Source organism: Liolophura sinensis, chromosome 3, assembly GCF_032854445.1.
Source record: "Liolophura sinensis isolate JHLJ2023 chromosome 3, CUHK_Ljap_v2, whole genome shotgun sequence".
NCBI classification, from domain to species: Eukaryota; Metazoa; Mollusca; class Polyplacophora; order Chitonida; family Chitonidae; genus Liolophura; species Liolophura sinensis.
In genome coordinates, this window is record NC_088297.1 from 9,728,073 (window position 1) to 9,744,457 (window position 16,385).

General features: G+C 39.7%; 3 protein-coding genes across 3 annotated transcripts; 1 reads left to right on the plus strand and 2 right to left on the minus strand.

Annotated features, from left to right (window-relative positions):
- Window positions 1-213: 213 nt before the first annotated feature.
- On the minus strand, window positions 214-4,685 carry LOC135464100 (galactoside alpha-(1,2)-fucosyltransferase 2-like). Its single transcript, XM_064741591.1, has 2 exons — window positions 4,611-4,685; window positions 214-1,693 (listed from the first exon to the last, which is right to left on the minus strand). The coding sequence occupies exon 2, from the start codon at window positions 1,461-1,463 to the stop codon at window positions 618-620; it is 846 nt and encodes a 281-aa protein (XP_064597661.1). The 5' UTR covers window positions 1,464-1,693; window positions 4,611-4,685; the 3' UTR covers window positions 214-617.
- A 7,532-nt stretch (window positions 4,686-12,217) lies between these two features.
- On the plus strand, window positions 12,218-13,421 carry LOC135463332 (nuclear apoptosis-inducing factor 1-like). The gene is made up of 2 exons (XM_064740593.1): window positions 12,218-12,384; window positions 13,232-13,421. Exons 1-2 carry the CDS (start codon window positions 12,218-12,220, stop codon window positions 13,419-13,421), a joined length of 357 nt encoding a protein of 118 aa, XP_064596663.1.
- Window positions 13,422-14,068: 647 nt separating this feature from the next.
- LOC135463334 (putative nuclease HARBI1) lies at window positions 14,069-16,111 on the minus strand. The gene is made up of 3 exons (XM_064740594.1): window positions 15,549-16,111; window positions 14,668-14,928; window positions 14,069-14,306 (listed from the first exon to the last, which is right to left on the minus strand). The coding sequence occupies exons 1-3, from the start codon at window positions 16,109-16,111 to the stop codon at window positions 14,069-14,071; spliced, it is 1,062 nt and encodes a 353-aa protein (XP_064596664.1).
- Window positions 16,112-16,385: the final 274 nt, after the last annotated feature.

The window sequence follows — 16,385 nt, forward strand, 5'->3', positions numbered from 1 at the left end:
GAAATAACCCGCACATGATTGGTTAAATCTGATAAAATGGCCGGACTTTTGCGATTTTGTTTACTTTGAACTGCGATAATTCGATTGTGCTAAATCACACACAGCAAATTATGCTTTTTATTTATTTATTTATTTGCTGTTTTACACCGTACTCAAGAACATTTCACTTATACGACGGCGGCCAGTATTATGGGGGAAGGAAACCTAACAAAGCCCGGGAGAAAATTATGCTTTTTAAACTTTTTGTCGGAGCTCGGAGCATACCTTGCCACTAGCAGTATGGTCCATCAAGTCCACTTTACAATTCGAACATTTGATTGCATCTAATTCATGGGGAAAATGTCTGAAATAGTAAATATATTTTAGACACAATTTGCATTTCTGTGGATGCTCACTTCATGTTTGCTCTCTAAAAATATCACATCTTTACCCACAATGACTTGGGCATCACTGGTAGACAGACTGGGCTCGGTACCACTTATACACGTGTTGCACAAATTACATAATTTGTATACTGCTGGTGGACAAAATTATGTATATGTGCATTTTTGCCACAATACTGTGTACCAGTTGTACTTTCATAGGCTATGTGATCTTTTCCTTTGACGTGAATAGGCCTATGTTACTCCATGCCGATCCACTGAGGAAGGACCCCAGTCTGCTAACGTGTTGTTGTGGTGTTTGGCAATGTACGATCCAGGTTGAAACAAGTGCTTGTAATATACAGTGGTGCCATTGACCAACCAGGCCACCCACCAGCTATATGTGCCCACTGTCATCAAGGTATGGTTACAGCGGCTCAGCACGGCCATGTCTACCTCCGGCCGATTAGAACTCACAAACACCGAGATCCCTGACGGCACCACCTTCTTCACCCAGGCCTGGTCGTCCGAGGAGACGACGAAGATGACGTTGTTGTTGTAGCGATTGAGGAAGAAACGGTAGCCATTTTGTAAATATTCTTCACTGGCTACTCTGTGACCCATTTTGATAGTTTGTTTATGATGGGCCTTGTCCCCCCTCCTGACATGGACCGCCACGAAGACTGGTCTTTCCGCCCCACGGGGCTCTCCCACCCTCATGCTTCCTTGGTCTTTCAGTAGGGTGGAGGAATTCCACTTTGTCGCAGGAAAAATCACTGAGTCCCAGACGGACTGGGCCTTACTTACAATGCTTGGACGAAATCGAAACTGTATGCGAATCTCATTCTCATAGCCCGTGAAATATTTCCAAGATTGTAGATAACAGCAAACAAAAATGTCCTTTTCACATGGGATTTCCAGTAATTTTGGATCATAGGCAGATGCAAATCGCTCATAGCGGATGCCGTGTTTAGCCTCTGTTACATTCACGATCGTATCTGCATGCACCTCAAAGATGTCAAACAGCTTGCTGTGAGATGGCAGAACAAGAGTCATTCCCAGTCGGCGAGAAATGCCGAGCGTGGCGGCGTATCCAAACATGATGTTTCCCAGCCTTCCATTTCCCGGAGTAAACAGACGCCCTGGTACAGGTCCGCACTTTTTCCCAACACGAGGGGCCTGACTAGGAACCAAGAATGGAAACTTTTCAACCGAGAGACCTCGTAAGTAAGGAACCGACCATACCGAAGGTTGCTTTCCATGCTCCTCCCCTCCCGATAAAACTAAATAAATAGCCAGGCATGACGCAATCAGTAAGATAAGCAAGATATCTGAAACACACGAAATGTTCAATATTTCCACACCATTGTTTAGGCAGAAATAGGTAAAAGAAAAATGCAGTGAGGTTAGTCGCAATTTATTAGACGTCACTAGTTTACAATTACTTAAAACGCTGTGTTGTCATCACCTTTAACATACAAACACTTTGCAAAAATGCAAAGGGAAGGGAGAAGCCTGGTCACATATATAAAATGGTAAGAAATGGACAGACGCAAATGACAAATTAAGTAATTCTTTCAAGTGTTAAACTCATACATACTTATTTAAGTTTTGTGCCGTACTCAAGAATATTTCACTTATACCAGGGCGGTCAACATTATGCTGGGAGGAAACCTGGCAGAGCCTGGGGAAAGCCCATAACCATCTGCATGTTGCGAACAGACCTTCCCACGTACGGCCGGAGGGAAAGCCAGTTTGAGCTTGACTTGAACTCATCGCATTGTTGAGAGGCTCCTGGGTCATTGCGCCGAGCCTGCCTGCTAACCCCTCGGCCACGGAGGTTCCTATGCTCATATAAGAGTGGTTAAGACGTTTACCTCTGAATCGTGTGGAATTCATGTATGGCCAAATCACATTTTAGAGAGGGATTTGTGCGTTATCAGATGGCGGGCCTTCACGTTTTATAGCCCTATAATAGTAAAAAAATTGTCTCACGGAACAACTGCAGTCTTTTCTAACATGGTTACAGAAAGCTCTGGAGTGCTCCTATAAGAAGACCTCAGATCGAGTGGACAGAAGACGTATTTCATGAAAAGAAGACAAATCGAGAGGACAGATGATATATTCTATTCTATAAGAAGACAAATCGCGTGGACAGAAGATAAATTCTAAAAGAAGACAAACTCAGTAGACAGAAGATATATTTTATAAGACGAAGAAGACAGATCGAAGGGACAAAGAAGATATATTCTTTGCGAAGAAGACAAACTGAGTGGACAGAAGATATATTCCATAAGAAAAAGACAAATTGGGTGGACAAAATATAATCGATAAGAAGATGACAAATTGAGTGGACAGAAGATATATTCGATAAGACGAAGATATATTGAGTGGGAAGACAATATATTTTATAAGAAGACAAATCAAGGAGACAGAGGATATATTCTATAAGAAGAAGATAATTCGAATCGACAGAACATATATTCTACAAGAAGAAGACAAACAGAGTGCAAAGAAGATATAAAAGATGGCAAATTGAGTGGACAGAAGATATATTTCATAAGAAGAAGACAAACCCTGTAGGCGGAAAATATATCCTATACGAAAACGACAAACTGAGTGGACAGAAGATATAAAAGATGACAAATTGAATGGACAGAAGATATATTCTACGAGAAGAAGACAAACTAAGTGGACAGAAGATATAAAAGATGACAAATTGAGTGGACAGAAGATATATTCTACAAGAAGAAGACAAACTAAGTGGACAGAAGATATAAAAGATGACAAATTGAGTGAATAGAAGATATATTCCATAAGGAGAAGACAAATTGAGTGGACAAAAGAGAAATTTGATAAGAAGAAGATAAATTCTGCGGACAGAAAATATATTCTATACGAAAACGACAAACTGAGTGGACAGAAGATATAAAAGATGACAAATCGAGGGGACAGAAGATATATTCTATAAGGAGAGAAATTGCGTGGACAAAAGATAAATTCTAAAAGAAGACAAACTCAGTGGACAGAAGATATATTTTATAAGAGGAAGCAGAAAAATCGAAGGGACAGAAGATATATTCTATACGAAGAAGACAAACTGAGTGGACAGGAGACATAAAAGATGATAAATTGAGTTGACAGAAGATATATTCCATAGGAAAAAGACAAATTGAGTGGACAGAAGATATAAAAGATGACAAATTGAGTGGACAGAAAATATATTCCATGAGAAGAAGACAAATTGAGTGGACAGAAGGCATATTCGATAAGAAGAAGATAAATTGAGTGGACAGAAAATGTATTCTATAAGAAGACAAATCGAGGGGACAGAAGATATATTCTGTAAGAAGACAAATTGAGTGGACAGAAGATATATTCTACAAGAAGACTAAATAAGTGGACAGAAGATATATTTTATAAGAAAGAAGGCAAATCGATGGAACATAAGCTATATTTAGAAGACAAACCAAGGGGACAGAAGATATATTCTATAAGAAGACAAATTGAGTGGACACAAGATAAATTTGATAAGAAGGCAAACTGAGTGGACAAGATATATTTTATAAGAGGAAGAAGACAAATTGAGGGGACAGAATATATATTCTGTAAGAAGACAAATTGAGTGGACACAAGATAAATTTGATAAGAAGGCAAACTGAGTGGACAAGATATATTTTATAAGAGGAAGAAAACAAATTCAGGGGACAGAATATATATTCTATATATAAGAAAATGAAGACAAATAAAGTAGATAAGATATGTTCTTAAAGAAGAAGAAAAGTTGAGTGATTTATGGTATATTGTATGTATAAGAAGAAGAAAGGAAATCGAGACGACCTCGGATATACCATGACATAAATTGTATCCACATGTCAATCACTAGGGCACAGCTCGTGTGGGGGCTCAAGTGGTATCATCTGAGCTCTGGGGAGATCACTTTCTTTGTGCGAATTCCGCATTTTCGTAACACAAAGCTTACTTTATTTTTTAACAGCGAGGAAAATTTGCTGGATCCATACTTCAATGAACTGGCTCATTCTCAAAATTTCCTCAAAATTTGTTACTAACTTTTTCAGTTTTAATTTTGTTGACAAACATACAGACAGAGACGGACAAACGCCGGCAAAATATAAGCTTGGGTGGAGAATTTACTGTTATCGGTCCTGTTACTGGGTTCATATTTGATGTGAATATCACAAAACAAAACAAAGGTAATAAATAAATGACTCCAACAATTAAACTTACTTAGTAGGTCTTTTGGTGTACATGGAGCGGTAGTCCGTTTTCTAAACCACACAGAAAATTGTGACTTTTGTAACATTGTTCCAGTTGGCAAAACGAAAGATCGGAGTGATCTTTCGTGTCTCTGTCGCACACGGTGGCTTTAATAGGAAGAGTGACTCCGGTAAAACGCTTCCTTGATCCGCGGTATAAGATTGCACAGTCATTTTAAAAAAAACACACTTAAAACACTCGCGCGTGACTGTGTTCCATGTGGTTGGCTGTTAAAAGGCGGGTTATCGATTTGATCCATAAGTAAATTTGTTTGCTTTTGAACATGCGTTGAAGTAACTTGAGATATATCTAAATAAAAATGTGTAATTGTGTATAATGCTGACACGGATCGTTACCTTTTAGTACGATGGCCTATTGTGTTTTTTATGTGTGTTTTTTTTTTCAATTTTTTTTTAATGTTTTTTGTTTTTTCCCTGGTTTTGGATTTCACCGCGGAGAACAAACTATGATCTTCGACCCACAACAAGGGTATAAAAGAAGAAGTGATTGTGATAACCATGGGAAATTATATTTTGCCTTACCGTCGAACTCAAGAATTTTTCACTCATACGATGGTGGCCATTTTTATAGGTATAAGAAATGGGGATGGCAGGGATAAACTACCGACAATTGCTGACCTAATTACATAGTTAAAATGCTAAGTCTCGATCTCGCTTATCGCCATGGTAGCACGTGAATACCATTTTCTTACCAACAGTGACCTAATTACAAAGTCAAAATGATGAATGTCGATCTCGCTTGTCGCCATGGTAGCACGTGGTTACTGTTTCTTTACCAACACTGACTAATCACAAAGTAAAAATGATAAATCTCCATATCCTTTGTCGCCACGTGAGTACCATTTTGGTACAAACCATTACATAAGCATAACGTCAAAATATTTAATCTCTTACTGATGGTTTCGTGTGCTTTTATATGGAAGACTACAGTCGGAAGAAAATACCAAAAACAGGATTTCATAAGGTTTTTCTGTAAATGCGGGTTTTTACACATATAGCAGTTCTCTGTTCATTCGAATTTTGTCACTTCGATCAGTCCGTGGAACGTGGCCATTACGTAAGACAGTTACGATCAATGATGAAGAAGAGTATGATGTCAAAGGGATCGATTCCAGACTAACACGGTACTTACTCAACAATCTAATCAATAAAAAATTGCGTATTCCGTTATCGATCTCGTGTCAGGCCGATTACTTCCTGTGTAATATACGAGACTCCATTATAGATCTAATACATGATAATTTTAACAGAATGTATGTTGGCTGAGTGTTATATTCACCGTGGTGGTGTTTGTTGTGTAACCCGTCAAATAACTCGGTATGAAACAAGGCTCAGCCGTATCGGGTTACACAACAAAGACCATGGCGAAGGCGTTAAAGTCCATTCTACCACATAAAGGAGTAAAATGAAGCAAAAAAAAAAAAAAACCGCATATTTCATTCTGTCATTCTCTTTCACTCCCTCCGCAGAGACCATACATATTAGACCAATCAACAACAAGTCTAGGCCTTTGCAATGGGGTATCGTCAGATCTTCCTCTTACAAAAGGTGGCACTAGTGACATAGAACTTGCATGTCATAAGTCTTGTTGTGCGACGCAAAACATGTTGTACGTTGCGGTTTCATCTGTGATGTATTTGGTCTGCCCACAGTGACGTCACCCTGTTGACGCGGCATTGGAATGTCCAGCGTCAGTCAAATGACGTATTAAGTTCCACTTCGGACTTCTGCCGGCGTGCTGCGTCACGCAGTACACAACGTTGTGTAATATGTATTCATTATGCCTCACTTAGTGTCAATAAGCTCCACGGAGGTCACATGAAAAGAGTTTAACACAAGCGTTGTTGTTGTCTCCCGAACTGTCACCGTGCTCCTTACTTTCGAAACAAATTAAACACCGTATATGATTCCGTTGATATGCATATATAAATGCATATATAGATATACATGCATATATAGATATACATGCATATATCTAACTGTAAATGTTACACTTACACTGTGGGTGTCTGGTTGCTGTCAAGTTAGATAGCAACCAGTATGAATCCTACATAATTAAACCACAGCTGTAATATTCATTGTGTCGAATTACATACTTTATCAGTAACACTAGGGTATACAGTTTTAGTCAGGATTTACAGCGGTTACATGTACGGTATTTGGTTCGAGACGAACTGACAAGATTGAAATCAAATTTCGAAAAGCATCCCAATGAGATTTGCGTGCTTGGCATGCACATTTACGTGCTTGCCATGCTGATTTACGAGCTTGTCATGCAAAACGCCTATACTATATTGGTGTACTTTGGCGTTTATCTTGACACACTGTAACCCGGTCGGAACTGACTTCAGTGGCATTTTGACCTGGATAGAGGGAAATGACGAAGATGTAACAACATTTGGTGTGAAGAGTTATATTGAACGCTGGGAGTGTCCCTTACAGCATAGTCAATTAAACAATGGTTGATGGCATGCAAATAAGTCTTGTGTAATACACAGTGGTTCCTATTTGACAATACGCTTAGAACACTAACAGTCTCGACTTTTACCAGTATTGCCACTACCTAATCCATTTATCGTCATGCTTCAAGACTAAATTATTCCTTTTAACATATGAATCCTTTGAATTTAGAAGTAAAACCAACAAACAGAATTTTGCGAATTCCAACATACAGAAAGATACAATATGAATTATCGTTTTACCAATAAGACTAACCAATTACTCCAAACATAATTGCACACACAAAATAATACCCTGTAAAGCAATTCTCTCTTAACACTCAGGTTTCCACAGTAAAAATTTTCTATAGCAGTAATTAACCTCATCCTGTATCATACACATCATCACTACAGATTGAACTGTACAGAAGAGTTATGTCCCCTGAACTGCACTTTTCAGTTTATGAAGTTACATTAACACCAGAAAATGCCACTTCAAATCAATATCGGGCATTCTAGCAAGAATGACCAACAATGTCAACAAGGATGATTTCAAAATGAACTTAGAATAGAACCATTTCAATGACAAAATCTCTCTTCCAGTGAAAATATTTACTGGACGGTCAATTATAACACTACGTTTTGGAAACGCTAACAGAACGAGACCTCTGTAACTTCCGTTCGCGCCGAAAACTATAAAGCACTTTGACACCCTACTTATGTAATTTCTACATAACCTGCTTATCAACGCAGATAAGAGTTACAACACTAAAACATTATCTCTTTATGGAGAACTATAGCACAATTACTCTAAAGTTATCTCCCCTGGAGAGAGGGAAATGACGAAGATGTAACAACACTTGGTGTGAAGAGTTGTATTGAACGCTGGGAGTGTCTCTTACAGTAGTGAATTGTCAGTTGAGCTTGGGGGGGGGGGGGGGGGGGGGCCTCCGTGGCTCAGTTGGTTAGCGCGCGTGATGGCCCAGCAGTCTCTCACCAAGGCGGTCGCTGTGAGTCCAAGTCTGGCTTCCTATCCAGCTGTACGTGGGAAGGTCTGACAGCAACCTGTGGATGGTCGTGGGTTTCCCCCGGGCTGTGCCCGGTTTCCACCCACCATAATGCTGACCACCGTCGTATCAGTGAAATATTCTTGAGTGCGGCGTAAAACACCAATCAAATAAATAAATAAATGTCTGTATATTTATAGTGTTGCCTCACTGAAATGCCATTTTGCATATAAAAGACAACAGCATAAAGACTAAAACCCAGAGCTGCGACCACAGCGTTGAAGTTGGTAAATGGCCACAAGTAACATGTGAAATATGACCTCTATCAGTTTACCTCAGTCAAGGATCTATTCTAACTGATCACGTAAATGCGTGATAAGTAACAATCTACATGTCCCCTATCATTACGCCTTCAACAGGATTGGCTACAAAAAAAGGCTCATTGATTTTAACATCATTTTTTAGAAGTCACTGGTTTAGAACCAGAAACCATAATGCTGGCCGCCGTCGTATGAGTGAAACTTTCTTGGGTGAAGAATACCAACCAAATAAATAGAGCGTCATAGCAATAGAGAGGTTGGTTTGTACACAGACATATTTACGCGAACGTTATGGCGTAAAGCCTCACGTTCATGACGCACTTAGATGATGTCAACAGAAACCTGGCCGTAATTAAGCGAAAACATAATTGAGTACGGCGTTAAACCTGAATCAAATGAATAATCAAAGAAAATAATCAATTGACAGGTACCAGTCGCCAAAAATGTGTACGGCGCTCCCGCTGTGAGGAGTATGGAAGTTTGGTCGAAAGTGAAAGTTCATGAATTTCTCACTCAGGAGAATGGGAGTCGTTGAAACCTGGACACAACACTAAACAATAAAATTAAAAGCCGATAAAAAATGGACGGTATTATTATCACGTATGAGGACGTGCCGAATTTTTCACTACCTCAACGTTTGTACATGTAATATGAGGCGAGGTATCCAGAGAGTGAAATGAGCCTTGCGGACTGGCCCTGTGTTACAGAGGTCAATGTAGGGAAACAAACCTTGCTACCTAGACCTTTGCATATGGAATACAAGGCGAGGAGTCAGACAGCGAGATAAGCCTAGTTAACTAGCAATGAAAGATCTTCTATCGGCCTACGTGCTAACTCATTGCAACGGCGTAGCAGTTCACTGTATGTCTACTTGTTGAACGTCTACATGCTTAGTGATAATCTTCATAATTAGTGCCAGGAGTTTTCATCTGGACAATGATCCTTTAAGCTGTTACAAGGATTCATTAATGTTAGTAAAATCTAATTATGTTTCAACTGGGGCTGTAGTATAACATTAACACCCTGGTTTCAATCACTGGCCGTACGTGGTAAGGTCTGACAGCAGCCTGCGGATGGTCGTGGGTTTCCCTTGGGCCCTGCTCGCTTCCCTCGAACCATAATGCTGGCTGCGGTTGTGTAAGTGAAATAGTCTTGAGTACGGCGTGAAACATCAATTAAAAAATCAGTCAATCACTGGTTGAATATCTCAGTGTTATTGTATTGTTACAAATTATTAATCTATTACTCGGCGATTTTATGCTGTTGTAAATACTTACTTACGGTAAATAACTATTTTACTTGTTGAATGGTAAACAGATTTAGGTCGAGCAAATCCAGTTCATGCTGACGTTGAAGGCCTGTCACCAACCTGCGGATGGCAATACATGTCTGCTCGCTTTCCTGGCATTATAGTGCTGGTCGATGCCGTACTTGTAAAGTATTCTTAAGTACTGCGTAAAGCCCCACCTAAATAAATAAATAAATTATCATTATTTGATGACATTAAATCGATGCCTTCAAATATAGTTTTGTATAGCCTGAACTCAAGCTAAAAGTTTGCAACGTTGAAGACAAGCTGTTCATTTGGGCTTGAACCAAGGGTCTTTTAATAACGTTACATAACCAACTCATGAAATCAATCATCGCTTATGAAAATTTGATAACAAAGATTGATTTTGTCAAGTTTGTCAACTTTAATCTGAAAGATATACAGCCTCTATCTTTGGCGTGGTACAGTACCATACCACCACATGCAGTTTGCTCTTTTCTAAACAACATATCAAAATATCAAAGCTAGCATGACCACCATTTTTTGAGCTGTGGTTGCTGGAAGTCATAGAATTTTGTTACCTTCGTAAACTTCTTGGGAAGTAACACTGGTAAAAAGTTTTCAGTTCTATCAGAAACAGACAAAATTCTGATATATTTTGACTAGGTGCAAACTACTAGTGCAAAAATTTATACGCCTAGTGCATCAACAACCTAAACTGTTTGTATGGCAGTATTACCCAATCAGCGCTCCTTCATTCTTCAGTCCGGAGACAAGTCTTGAACCCAGTTGCCTGAATTGTGCATGTGTAACCTTACACCCACGTAAGGATACACGAAGTGTTGATCCCGTAGCTCATATTCGCGGTGCATTGATGACAAAATGTGGTCGACGATTCGCACGTGGCCGTTTCTAAATGTAGGCCTATGTTTGTATGCTTGGGGTTTAACGTCGCACTTCATAACTCTTCAGCCTTACAACGAGGAGTCATTAGGTGTGTCTATATATACTATGTCTTCTTGTGGCAGGGTGGCAGGGCGAGTTCGTGCCGCCAAGGTGCTGCGCCACTGAAGTATTGGCCAAAGACCCCAGACGCTCTGACCATTAAACTCCAATTCTATTACCCCTCGATTCCTTTTTATTACATACAACGCACTGCTTGGCTCTATGCCAAGTGCACATTATCTGAGTCGTTAGATATTCCCCATCACGAGACAGAAGCGTTTCACTTCTGAACAGGTCTATTGTAGTTCTATGGGTGGATAGAGGTTGTTGTTTACATTGAATAAAGCAGACGACAAATATAAACAAAGTTTTTCTGTCGGAGCAAACATTTATTTTAAAGAAGAAAAGTACAGATAATTTAAAGCCCATGGGGCCGTTTGAACGCTACACAATAAGAGATAATAATGGTTTCACGAAAAGTTTTTTTTTTTACATACGGACCTGATAATTCTTTCGGCGAGTCCTTCTTTCAGCGGACTCTCATAAACGTCCCAGTTGACCACAAACCATGGTATGACAATCAGCCAATGGGTCTCAAAACGATCGGATCCATGATATTTCCCGCGATGCAAAACTTAGCCGCCGGTACACGAATCAGGGGCCAATTTCATAAAGCTGCGTACATATACGGAATAAAATTACCGTACGGAAAATTTACGCAAGTGCATTTGCCAAGTCAACGCCAATTTCATAAACCTCTCCGTAAAAATTAGCGTAAATTTCTCCGTACTTTTCTCCGTAAAAGCAGGTCCATTTTTGGATGTCGTTATGGATAGACGTGTTACGACAATCAGAAATGAGTCAGTGCTCATGCAGGCGGGTAGATCCCGCCGCTGCTTGTGCAAGGTGCTTGTATGCCAGAGGTACGCCGGCTTAATTTCATTGTCACCTGTTGGGATATTCATTTCAAATCATTACTTTTGTACTTTCAGTTTACAGCCCAGCTGGTTTTGATGAAGATTAATGTGATAGCGCTGGAAGTTCAGTGAGTTTTTGTAGTGCAGCTGATAGATAACATACTCGGGTGTGACGTCAGGCGGGAAGAAAATGGCGGTCCGAAGTTGACAACACAAATTGATGACCAAGAGGTTAGAAATACTCAGATATGGAGGAGTATAAGGTATTATTTACAACTGGATTAGGTAAAACAGATCGTTGAGGTAAGTTACTGCTTGTATCCGTTTATTTTATGAACTGACACATGTTTATTTCCTCAGGGTACACCGGTTACGCAAGACTTCAGATGGAAAACGAAAAGGTTTTCAAGGAGTCGTGCAATGACATATCAGATTTTATCTTTATGCTTGCCCTCTGCTTGTTAACCGTGCAAATATTCTACTCTACAAATACCACCGTACCGCATAGTGTTTAGTTGATGTGGTTTCATTTTTTTGGGGGGGGGGACAAGAAATTGCTTTACATTGCCTTGTGACATGATAATAAATCAGCTGATTAACTGGTTGCTATGAATTATGGGAAATTGACATTGACAGCTGTCGTTTGTTACTTCAATCATCATGGCATCGAATATTGTAAAGAAGGCAAAGAAGCCTAACTGGGAGTCCAGGGCGACCAAGGCCTTGGTCATGGCCCTTGAGGATCATGACCACGTTATTAGGGCAAAGTTTGGTAAACATGTGACCAAATCTGAGAAGAACAGGGCTTGGAATGAGATATACCAAAGGTACCTTAAGCCCAAATATTAATGCTGCAATGGGCTGTTTCAGTGTTTTGAAGTTCCCCTAGCTTAATCTGTGTTCACTCAGAATCTTCAAACATATCAGTACCTTGGTGCTGCCATTCCTAATTTTGAGCTAAAAATGGATTTATGAGGGCAAAAATAGGCTGAAAAAAAGGGAGTAAATAATTATGATATCACATTCTTAGTGTGCTTTGGAATTGAAAAGGATTGTCTGTCCTCTTGTGTCCTTTTAAACTGAAGGCTACTCACATCCACACAGGGTCATGTGAAAACAACATTAAAATTAAAATAAACCCGATAAATTCTAAGAGATGCAAGATTGTTTTAAAAATGTTGTTTTTACACCTGGCATGGTATTTCCTGCCCTGGCAGAAGTAAAAACTCTCTACAATACATGTCTGTTATTATTTCTAAACTAAGAACTTCTGATATCGATGTTTTGGTTAAGTGAATTGATAAATCAGGATTCACCTTTGGAAACTGTGTTTTCATTTTAATTCACATACTTATATCTTCATAGTACATATGTGAATACGGCTTCCTCTCTGGCTGCCCTTGCAAAGGTCTGCCAGCATCCTGTTTATGGTCATGGGTTTCCCCTGGGCTAAGCCTGGCTTCCTCCCACTTTAACGCTGGTTGCCATCGTATGGGGGTAATATCCTTGAGTACCGTTTAAAACAGCAATCAAACAAATAAATAAATGAACATTTGTGAATATTATTTCAGTTTGTCCCTTTCTTTGATTTACCTAGTTTTGGTGACAAGTACAATCAAATCTGGATATTATGTTTCTATTTAGAATGCATTGTGCAATATTATTGTTTCATAGAGTGAACAGTGTGGCGAAAGTTGAGAGGACAGTGGAGGAAATCAAGAAAAAATGGAGCGACCTGTCAAGTCAGGTTAAGCGCAAAGAGGCTAGGAGGAGGGCAGATGCCAGAAAGACTGGAGGAGGGGCTCCCATGGAGGAGCCATCTGATACGGAATTAAATTTGATCCAAAATAATTTATATTTTTAGAGACAAATGAATGTCATAAAATATTATTTTTGTACTAAGACGTCTATATATGTACTGTATGTGTGCACTTTCATGCTACATGCACACTGATGGCTAACAGGGATATTAAAAGTCTGCTGCCTGACAATGTTTGACATTCTGATTATGTAACATGTCTTCTTTATTCTCTGCGATGTATAGTATTGTGACAAAATGCTAAAGTGCAAAATGATACATACTTGAAGGTGAGAAGATGAAAACTGGTGAGTGCAAAGGCTATATGTGCATTATATGTGTATTAGACAGTATGAGCTGTTCTGGACTATCGGTACAAACTCTGCAGTATCCTGCAACTGCTGTACACTGATACAAAAGCTGAAAATTGTGTATGAAACAGCTTGAAACCCTTAAAACTGCACGCAGTTCTAGTTCATATATAAGACTAACAATGGTGTTAGGGCACTTTCTTGGTACGTTTAGCCCTCAGCATAAGGCTGTGAATAAGAACTGGTCAGCCAGGTGTTTGTGTAATCTAACTATGTAGGACATCATGCTTAGTAACTTCGACATGGCTTTCCAGTCAGGCTGCAGCTCTGTCGTGGGCGGAGTTTTAGGTGAAATACTATATTTATCTAAACAGCAAAAATTCCAACTTGTAGTACAGGTTACTAGCTAAATCTGAACCTAACAAGTTCATCTCTGGCTCGTGCCCCATCTGCAAGCAGGGTAACACCTGTGGTGTGGTCATCATCATCATCCCCTTCTTCCGCATCGTCCGGCTCTATCTCGGGGTTAGGTAGCTGGTTGTTGATGCACAGGTTGTGTAGCTTAAAGACAGCTACAACAACCTGTGCACTCACTTCTGGCGAATGCATCAGGAACCCGCCAGATTTGTGGTGAATACATCTGAATGACAGATAGATGGAGTACCTCTCAAAATTTAATGAAACGGTCAGGGAAATGAAAAGTACTCTCGAAACTAATGAATGGCCAATTTCAATATATATATAGCAGGAAGTTTTATAATGGTGGTTTATTTATTTGATTAAAGTGCTTTGTGTCATTTATGACAGGTTTACTCTTGCATGCTGAAAACGGGAGTGCACAGTGTAAACCAGTGGAACCATGGCTGAACCAACATAAAGATTAATGGTGTTAAAGACGATCCATTGTGTAGACTCATATATATATATATGTAAGAAATGTGTTATGGGTAGAAGCTTTATATAATCTGTGAAAATCATGATAAAGCAGACGTTATTCGTACCTAAACCTCGACTTAGCTACTCCAAAAGCCCTCTCAATTGTACACCTTGTAGTTTTGTGGCTCTTGTTGTACTTGGCCTGTGCATCATTATGTGTCTGTATGAAGGGTACCATTAACCATGGTTTCAGAGGATAACCACTGTCCCCAAGGATAATGGTACCATCAAAATCACCATTCTGGTACTTCTTCCAAATGCCGCTTTGCTTCAATATGAAACTGTCATGTGCTGACCCTGGATACCTAGATACTACACTGGTGAATCTGCAGGAAATAACAAGAAAACATGCTGGGCCACAATCAATTTTAATCGGGAGATTAAAATTGATTTTGATCAGGAGATTAAAATTGATTGTGGCCCTGAGAATACCGTTATCCCATGCATGCTATTAACCTATGCAAAACGTACGCACGAACCAAACTAGTTTTCGAACTTGAAAGGCTATGAGGTGCTACAAAATGTATCTGTACTAATTTGATCAAAACTGGACAGTGTGTGAAACAGTTAATTGTAGCCCTAAAACCATCCACCACTTAGAATATAGGAAATCACTAAATATGTTGAAATTCAGCATGCACAACAGCTTTTCTGTAATCAATCCACTTAATATTTAAAAAAAATGATGCTGCACACAAAAATTTATCAAATTGGGACAGACAGTATGACGTCACACAACATTTGTAATAATTAAAGGTTTTAAAATTTAAAAACTTAATATCTCCCGAATGATTCAATACTGCTTTGTACAAGAAAAGGCTCAATAGTCTAATAACTATGTGATTTATGCAGGTGTTCGCTCTGGGATAGCCTTTAAAGTTATTCCCCTTGAAATTTTGACCTAGTTGTAGAAGGCGTTGATGTCGGCGAATGACCTAATACCCACCTAAGTCTCGCATCTGTTGTGGCCTGCACGTTGAGTGAATGGTAGTTTTTGCGACACACAAACACATGTTCATCTTTTGTTGGGGACTTTATGGCAATCTGCGTGCCATCTATGCAGCTGACTACGTGTGGGAAATTTGCAATCTCGTAGAAGGCCTGCTGGGCCTCTGCAATTTCCCTCGGATTTGAGGGAAATGAAATTGAAAGGGGATATGTATTTAAATTAACGATGGCGGTAGTGACACTTCTGACTATTCTGGACGTGCTTGGAACACTTATCCCATGAAGATCGCTCACTAAACTTTGGAAAGACCCTGAGGCATAGTATCTCAGAGCTGTGAGGACTTGCAGGACGACAGGAATTGCATGGTTCCGATTAGTAGGTCTCTCCAAAGCCGGTGTTAAGAAGTCCACAACTTGCAAAATTGACCGCCTGTCAAGTCTATACCGAGCGACGACATCGCCGTCATTTAAAACATCCAGAGGGTGAGTACGATCACGAAAAACACGCTCTCTTCGAATGGTTCGTCTTTCAGCGAGGCCGGCCAAGAGAACATTCGCCATGTTGAATTTACGCCAAAACGCACGTTTATTAGGCTTTACGGTAGCCCAGAAGGTGCCGTATTTTTACACGGAAATTTACGCATAGTGGATACGTAAGAATTTTTATGAAAACGGACGCTGGTGTAAATTTTTCCGTACGCAAAATTTACACCGTAAATTTTGCGTACGCAGCTTTATGAAATTGGCCCCAGTGCGTCTAGGCTACGACAGCCACAGTTCTTGCTGACGCCGGGGTTTCTGTGATGGACGTTATATCTGTGACGGGCCACCGCAA